Source organism: Aedes aegypti, chromosome 2 (genome assembly GCF_002204515.2).
Source record: "Aedes aegypti strain LVP_AGWG chromosome 2, AaegL5.0 Primary Assembly, whole genome shotgun sequence".
Taxonomy (NCBI): Eukaryota; Metazoa; Arthropoda; class Insecta; order Diptera; family Culicidae; genus Aedes; species Aedes aegypti.
The window spans coordinates 6,471,299-6,480,651 of record NC_035108.1 but is presented as its reverse complement, the minus strand read 5'-3'; the positions used below and the strand labels follow the sequence as shown (position 1 = coordinate 6,480,651).

The 9,353-nt window shown below is 36.4% G+C and overlaps 2 protein-coding genes across 2 annotated transcripts; one reads left to right on the top strand and one right to left on the bottom strand.

Annotated features, from left to right (window-relative positions):
• Positions 1-1,980: 1,980 nt before the first annotated feature.
• On the top strand, positions 1,981-2,893 carry LOC5576510 (collagenase). Its single transcript, XM_001662651.2, has one exon. It carries the CDS (start codon positions 2,020-2,022, stop codon positions 2,809-2,811), a length of 792 nt encoding a protein of 263 aa, XP_001662701.2. The 5' UTR covers positions 1,981-2,019; the 3' UTR covers positions 2,812-2,893.
• Positions 2,861-3,868, bottom strand: LOC5576508 (collagenase). The gene has a single exon (XM_001662650.2). It carries the CDS (start codon positions 3,810-3,812, stop codon positions 2,991-2,993), a length of 822 nt encoding a protein of 273 aa, XP_001662700.2. The 5' UTR covers positions 3,813-3,868; the 3' UTR covers positions 2,861-2,990.
• Positions 3,869-9,353: the final 5,485 nt, after the last annotated feature.

Here is a 9,353-nt window from a genome sequence, read left to right as displayed (position 1 = left end):
TGTTGCGCCGTTAACAAACAACTATGCGTCTCTTTGTCAACTTCAATAACAACATTGTACTTTTTGTACTTGAAATGTGGATTTTCATACATCCATTTATCGCGATGTCTTCATTCTGATCTTTTAAAATCCGAATGAATTCATCGGAGGAAAACTGATCGCTCATGCCCTTCACTAAAAGTCTTGGCACCGATGAGGGAACAACAGCGTTGTAGTTTTCACCCAAATCGCTTTGAATGCCATCTTTCACAACATTAACATTGTATCCTGTTGCACACTCAGCAATAATAGAGCCATCTTTCCCGTGTCTCAAGTTACTTATTTTGTGTTTTTTCGGATCCAATTTGTTAATCAAAATTTTGCGAGTATCTTCGCTACTCTGGTTGGACTCTTTTGGCTTGATCACAATGACCGGACGAGCCTTACGAGTCACTTGCATTACATCATTCGCAGTGTTTTTCTTTTTTGTACTCTTATTTCTAATTTTAATCCCAGCGTTACTCTTGACAACATCCGCGAAACTAATACTTTCAACAAAAACACCATCCGACATAGCGCAAACGTCTTCCTGAACCTTACGTTTCTTGCCTCTGGGGAAAACATAGAAGAATTTCTGACGCAATTTGTGATGTATTTTGGTAATATTTCTGAAGGATTTCGACCAGTAATTTTTTCTTAGTTGAATCCTGAAACATATTATCCGGAATCAATTTGTGGACAAAAAACACCAGTGTAAATTCTACCATCTATCCGAAGGAAACTTAATCCGGTCATAATTTTTTGAAAAGATCTGTTAAGAAGTAAACTTTCTTTTTCGCCAAAAACTTCTGCTATCTATTGTTTAAGAAATTTCTGTAGTTATGTTGACAATATTTCAATTATTTAGGTAGACATTATACGAGTTGTAGTTAATATATGATACAATAAAATTATATGTAAGGGAAATCATCGTCACCGGTCCTTTGGACCAAGGCATCCTACAAAAACAAGAGAAATCATAATGCAGTGAATATGCTGCGTTATGCTAAAACTTTGAAAGCAGTATTATTTGCATTATTAAAGGAAAAACGAACTTTGGAAACAAATTTCCAGGATATTGACATCTTGTGACATATTGAGCTACAATTTTTATGCAACGGAAATGTCGAAAAATGGCGCTTATCGCACACAACAACAATCTGATTATAGTGGTAACAAATCGAGTGACAGCCTTTCGAGAAACGGATAATCTTTCGATTGTTGCGGAATTCACCCAAGTCAGACCGCCACTCCGATGGTGTGTACAACAAGCGAGATTTCTCCACATATGTTGTACAAAATAAACGCATCTGCCTAAGAAAAGAGTATTTTTGTAAATAAATTGGTAAATTGCTTCTTTATTTTTTTTTATCTTCCCAAATTTTGGGGGGAGGTAGGACGGTTCTGGAAGAAGGCCTGCCCTTCCCCTGTTACTAGACCAATGATTTTTTTTTCGAGATTCGTCAAATAATTACCATTTGAATTTGAACTTTCAATAAAAATTTACTTCAAACACGTACCTAACTGATTGCTCACTTGTAAACGCCAAGAAGCGAATATCGAGCTAAGAGTATTGAAGGCTGCATCCATATTGGGTTAGTGGGATATGGCAAGGAACTGGAAGCCTCCTATGATTGGTGATGCGATTCATTCAAACACATTCAACGAATGTGCTACCGGTCCTATCGCTCATTCCTGCAGGAGCGATTGATCCCTATCTACCCAGCAAGAACAAGCAACACATACTACTCAATACAAACAATAATTGTTTTGCATAAACTTTCAATTGAATAAAATGACTAGGTGGGCTACAAAATTTGGACAGGAGTTTGCGCCTATAAAATAAATCATTCATCCGTGGGTCAAGTCCAATTGAACCGAACCCTTTTTCAAACTTTCTTATCTTATCCAAACCGAGGAAAAGCAGATCTCCGACAACCGATATAAATACACTCGTTGTTGCAGTAATCATTGTGCTTTTGACTACGGTTCCATCTAACGATGCAGTCCAGTGCTGTAATTTTCACACTGTGTCTCGGCCTAGTTCTGGCCAACCCTCTCGGGGACAAAAATCAAAGGATTGTCAATGGCGAAATCGCTGAACGTGATCAGTTCCCGTACGCAGTAGGATTGCTCACTCCAACTGGGATTTGCGGAGCATCGCTAATTTCGGCAAATTACGTCTTAACGGCCGCGCAGTGCATCAATGGCTTCACATCTGTCACCGTAGTGCTTGGATCTACTAGGATATTCGACGTTATGGATGAAGGGCAAATCCGTATGGAGGCTACAGTATTGAAAGTACATCCGGGATACGAAATCGCACCAGACATCTTTGACGTGGGGTTGATTCAACTGCCACAAAGTGTTTCTGATCTGAGACCAATTCGTTTGCCGAACTTGAGACAAGTGGAAGCCTCGTTTACTGGCCAGCAGGCGACAGTTGTCGGTTGGGGTAGCACCAGCAATAATGGGCCACAATCCATGGATCTGCGGTTCACCCGTTCGACAGTCATCTCGGTTACTTCGTGCCGATTGGGGCTTCCAACGCAACAGATAACCGATAATCACATTTGCACCGAATCGTCCGAAAGTGCCCCTTGTCAGGGAGATTACGGCAGCCCTCTGACCATCGTGGATGTGGATGGTATTACGAAGCAAGTGGGAGTGTTCTCGTTCACTTCCATTTTGGGATGCGAAAGCAATCGACCCTCGGTGTATACACGAATGTCCTCGTACTTGCAATGGATAGGCGATAACTCGGACGTGGATATTCGCGAAGGATTTGATTAGGGTTTTCGGAAAATTTACCCGTATGATTAAGAATTGAAACACAAATAAGTTTAATAAATGATTGAAAAATTTTATAATTAAAGCTGTTTTGAATATCTTTTAACTTACATGGAATACTTTGAACTATAAAAATGTATCTCAGATAATTGATACGATAATCTAATGAGAAAACTATAAACCTAATTGAAATCATCCCTAATGACGACGTCCGAATTCTGTCCAATCCAGTCCAAGTAGGAAGACATTCTCGTATACACAGCCGGCCGTCCCAAAGTGCATCCCAGGACAGAAGTGAACGAAAACACCCCAATCTGCGTAGTTCGTCCATCAACATCCGTAATGGTCAACGGTCCTCCATAATCTCCAGCACATGGCGAATTGCTTGCCCCATCCACACAGACATGCTCATTCAGAATCGAATTGGTAGGCAGATTGATCGAGCAGGAGAGTTGGGAAATCACTTGCGCTCGAGAAAAGCGCAGCTCATCTGTGAAGACCGACCCGGGTCCAGTACTCCCCCAACCGAAAACTGTTGCCTGTTGCCCGACGAAGGTAGCCTCTACCTGTCGCCGATTTGGCAACCGAACCACATCTATATTGGCACTTCCAATTGGAACATTCATCGGCAACCTCGCGAGTGCCACGTCGAACACCTCGGGCTCGGATTCAAATCCGCTGTGAATGATGAACTCGGCGACATCTAACTGCAAACGGGTCGAATCGCGTTCATCAAACACGTGCACAGCTCCTAGGACCACGTAAGCCCGATTTATACCGTGAACACAACGCCCCGCAGTCAGCACGAATCGAGGCGAAATTAGGGACCCTCCACAAACTGGACGTCCAGTAACCGGGACTGCTGGAATAATGGCGGCTGCATAAGGAAACTGGCCTAGTGCTGCAACTTCACCATTGTGGATGCGACCCAAAGGATCAGCCAGGGACACAGCCGGTCCCATCACCAGGAGTACTACACTGACTAATCGTACAAAGCTTTCCATGTTTCACTCGGAACTTCTCGAACCAAAGGGGTTAATGATGATCCCGACCATCGACAGAGCAGTATTTATACAGCGATGACAGACAAAAAGGTCAAACCTCGATTAGATAGATTCGAGTGCTTGTATGTACGAACTCAGCAGACTGATCAAAATCAATAGCTAAATATATTCACTCGCAGGGGGGAGGATAAGATTGGATTAAAATAGAACAAAAATCACCGAGATTTCTGCATTAGGTTAAGTTCAGAGCTGTTAAGTATCATGACCGGCTTGCGACACAGACGAAACGAATCTTTTCACTAACATTAGACGAAGCTACATTCCATAAGCTTGCTTCGTCATGTCGCAATATTATGAGCCCCTCGAGCGCAATTTGAATATTATTTCGCTATTCAAATGACTATCTCATTTTGTGATATTTCGAAAAGTAAATGCGTTTGATAAGATAAGTGCGTATCCTATCATGATTACAGGGATGCAAATAACAATCATACCAGAGAATAAAATGAAAATGGTCTATTTGTCCATTCCGTCACCATTGGCGTAGCTAGGATTTTTTTCTGGAGGGGGCCTAGGGGGGGCCTAGCAAATACTTGTGTTACCGAAGTAATATCGGTCGCAATAATCACGATTTTCACAAATTTCGTAGTTTTTATAGATTTGTATCGATTTCATTTATATCTTATTTTGTCTCATTTCGCGGCATATCAGTCATATTTGTAATTTTCAATTATCGCTACGAAAAAGATTCATTCTTGTTGTATCCAGTCAAAAATCTATAAATAATACAAGCAAAAAGCTCAAAGGATTGTCTTTTGTGTTTCTTCTTTGATCTTTTCAGGTATTCAATGATGTGCTTTGAAGAGTTTCCTCTGAGAATTCCTACGGGAATTTATTCATGAATTATGTTCGTACCGTAATTTCGGGTGAAATTAATCATTTTTATCGGTTTTCCTTGTCTATTTTCAATAATGCTGACAATGCCAAACAAATAAGTATATGAAAACAAGTACAATGGTGAGGTTCATTGGCTCGTATACCGAAATTTTCTAACAAATATGATTTTAGTGCTAAAAATCATCTCCAAAATAATAAATCGGGGTGTTCAATTTCGGGGTGAAATTGATCACCTGTCAATACGATTGTTGTTAGTTTTTAAAACAACTCTGCATACTGAGTTCTCTGAATCCGAATATGCTTGCCAAATTTTAAGCAATACAATATTCATAGAAATAATGAATGATTAAATTTGAAGAATTACGCGGAAAACGCCTAAATGTAGGCAATTTCCCAAGGAATTTTATGTTATCGAACAGAAATTCAATTATTTCAAACAAATGAGCAATTTGGTACAAGTTTTGATGATGAAATCTGGCTTGGGAATATATTTTAAGCATCCTTACAAATTTTTAAGTTTATACCATGTTCAAAACCTTGTTTGCGACCAACAACGTTCATTCACTGCAGGTTACATTGATATTTGTGCTCCATTAGGAAGAAAGAAAATCGTGTGGCACGGTGATCAATTTCACCCTACTGATCAATTTGACCCGAATTTACGGTACTTTTCAGTGCTTTTTAAGGAACTCCTTTACTAGTTTTCATTGTTCGTCCTAGGATTCCCCAAGAGAATCATTCTCAGACTTTTGAAATCTCATCAGAAAATTTCTCGAAGAACCTCTATCGAACTGCTTAAAAAATCGTTTGAAGAATCTGCTTGAGAATGCATTACAAATTATTTTAATAATTTCTCCTGGAAGGTCTTCTAGGTACACATTACATATAAATTACATTTGTTAGTTTAAAGTATCCTCCTGTGTTCATTAATAACTTGTTTAGGATTTCTCCAAAATATAGAACAAAAAAATATAGGATTCTCACCAAAAATGACTTCGCAATCACCAAGCAAGGATTCATTCCACGATTTCTTTCCAACTTTACTTTTGGATTTCTTTCTAAGGTTTCTCTATAGAATTGTTTGAAAAATTGTAGCTAAATTATCCAGACATCCTGCAAAAATATTAATTGACTCTCCCTGGTGTTACTTAAAGGATTGCTAGCAATATTCCACAGAAATTTCATGAGCAATTTAAAAGAATTCAATTGGGAAATATTATTCGTGATTGCTCGGAGAAGCTCTTCGCAATTGATCTGTTTTTTTTTTATTTATTTAAAATCAAGGTGCAACATCTCGCATTCCTTTGAAAGTCTCTTGAAATATACCTAACTAAGCAATACTTTCAAAAACTCATACGTGAAAACAATAAAAAAATTCCCGAGTAATTTGTTCAGAGATTTCTTAGAGTATTATTTATTGTATCTTTTAGATTCTTCTGAAAAAATGACCAAAGATTCATATAAGCATTTTCCAGAGCTATTTGCTTTAAAACCGCACTAACGATTCTTTTAGGATATAAAAAGAATAAATTTTTCACCAGATTCACTAAGCACTTGCAATTCATTCTTGAACTTCTCAAAAAAAATCTCCAGAAGTTCCATCAAGTATTCTTTCAGGTTCTAGAAATAACTCATTTGTTTTTGCGAATATAAATCTCAGGACTCTTCCATAAAAAAAAAACATACAAATTTAAACACTCTCCATTTTTTGGTTCAAAAACTAGTCCTGGAATAACTTAATATTTTTTAGGGATTGCTATATAAATTCCTCTATGAATCACTCCATATCAGATTTCTAAAGAAACGAAAGGTTCAAAATAACTTTGTTGGTAAGTTTTTGAATAATTGCAGCTTAAATATAATTCGGAAAAATCACTGAATTCCTGTCATAAAATTTAAGAATTTCTAAAATTTCTTAACAATGTACCTAACAGAAAAGCTTAAGTGGTTCTTGTATGATTTACTACATAAAATCGTGTTCTTTTTCGACGTCTTTTATAATAGAAAATGATCCGTGTTAAAACGTATGGAATTTTTACTGAAAGTATTTGTAACTAGAATCTTATATAATATTTAGTATGAACTCTGAAGATTCATGATACTACACACTCAATCTGTTTGGTAAAAATTACTGGGTTATTGAACTACCGAAAAAGTCAGTAAACTAAAAAAAAATGTCAGAAATCGAAAAACAGAGATTTTTTACTGAAATTTTGTAGAGAGCTTTCTTTTTATATCATATATTTATAAAAAATATTTGAAATTAGAAATTTGCTTTTCAATTACGCGTGGCGACAGTTTTCATTTTACTGACTTTTTCGGTAGTAAACCCAGGTAAACCCAGTAAAATTTTACCGACCCCAGTAATTTAATCCAAGTGTGTATCGAACCCATTTTTTTCCTACAACTAAAAATTCCAAACAAACTTTTTTGAAGGTTTTACTATCGACTATTTTGTTGTACTGTAGAAGTTTAACGCGAAAATGTAAGATTCTCATTTAAATCTTAGTGGAAACTTTTGCATTACTTTGAAAATTTGTTGAGGAATTCCTGACGGATTTTCAGGAATCAGAAACCATACGCATAAAAATTCTGTAATTTTTCAAAACTTGTATAATTAACCTCTTTTAGATTTTTAAAAACGTTGCTTCTTGGAGTACGGTAAGATTTTTGTTATGCGTTATGCGAAGGAAGGAAAAACAACAAAATGTTGAAGCAAGTCGAACAATAGATGAGCAATGGTACAATGTAAGATAATTTATAATATTTTCTCTACATGTTATTTACAGGATAGTAAAAATTGCTCTAATGAATTAACAAATAAGACAAATTTCTCAAGGTTAATCAGAATCATCTTTAAAAATTATCCTTAAAAGCTATCCTTCCTTGATTTATGGTTTTCTAGAATTCTGCCAGAAAGCCTCTAAAAATTCCGCTTTCGTATCGCACACAAATTTAAACCAAGAACCAATTCCTAAAAAACTGTTTTGAGGAAAACCAATAAAAAATTCTTTCCGAATATCCTAATAATGTTTCCTCTTCCCAGTTATTTTGCTACCCGACTTCTCTATAGCGGTAGAATTTCGGAAGCAAAATTTTCCTGGGGGTTTTAAACAAATTTCCTCTAAAGATTAGAGGGCAAGAGACATTTCAAAAACATTTTTTCCATTTCTTGAAGTATCCGGGGACTTGAACCAAAATTTCTAAAATAGAAAACATAGAACACTTTTTGACGCAATTTGTGAAATATTTTGGAAATATTTCTTAAGGACTTTTGATGAAATTTGCGGAAGAATTTGTGATACATTTTTTTCTGGAAAATTTTTTTGAAAGAATTCAAAGAAGCATTTCTAATAGAACTTTCAGTGAAATATCTATGAATTAGATTTGACAGAATTAATGATTTTTTGGAGGAATTGCGAGTGAAAACTGAACTTTTGAAAGATAGAGTAACATTTTAAAGGTAAATCTGCGAACATTTTCCGAAATCAATTTGATAATAAAAAGTAGACATAGGAGTGGATGTCCACCAGGATGAATTCGCTTTGAAAGTATGAACAAGTCCCACAATATTACTTGACTAATTTCGAAATGATTTGCCAAAGTTCTGAAGCCACCCTTGAATATTTCTTGAGGTATTCGATTAAACTAAAATTTTATAATGCATATCGAAAAGATTTTTGAAAAATTGAGCTACAAATCTGTTGAGTATTAATCATATAATTTTGGAAAAAATAATCTTTCTTGAAAAAATAAAGTTTAAGCAATAAATTTATTCACGCAAAACTACTTAAAAATTTGATTTAAAATCAAAGAGAGCTATGGCCACTATGGTCGATTTTGTTACATTTTTTTTTTTTTGAAAAATTCCTTTAGTAACTTTGACTATTTTTTTAATTATATTTTTCGGACATTATACGAGCTGAAGTTAATGAATGTATTTCTTTAGTGGATTCTCATAAGAGTAATCATCATCACCACAAACCTCGAGCAGGGTATCCTCCCAAAACATGAGAAATCAGAATGCAGTGCTGCTCTATACTGAAACAGAATTGATTGGATTATTCAGAAAAAAAACTAATTTTTGGAATCAAACTTCCACTTTTTTATACCACGGTATTTTTTGCAATGGATACGTTGAAAAATTGCGCTTACCGCATATAACAAGAAGTTAGTTCTAACAGTACCAATCGATCGACGGATAAGCTTTCGGTTGTCGCGTGATTAACCAAAGTCAGAACCACCACGCTGATGCTGTATAAGACAAGCGAGGTTTTCTCGCTACATCATAAAATAACGTAACTACTGAAGAAATGTTTGTCAATAACAAAAGTCATGTAAATTGATTCAGAAAATTTTGCTGCATGTTAAATTGTTTGTTTGTTTTTTTGATTTTTTAATTTTATTATCATCAAAAATTCTGGGGGGGGCCTGGATGGTTCTGGAGGGGGCCAGGCCCCCCTGGCCCCCCCTGTTCCTACGCCAATGTCCGTCACGAGCTGTAGCGACGAAAGAAAATCTCTGTCATTGTCTCGCCGTCCGATGACAGAGAAGCAAGCATCTATGTAAAAGTCTCGCGACTCCTTCTATTTACACTGTCGCTTTCCAGCCCTGTTTACCTTCTTCTATGCAACATTTTCCTCT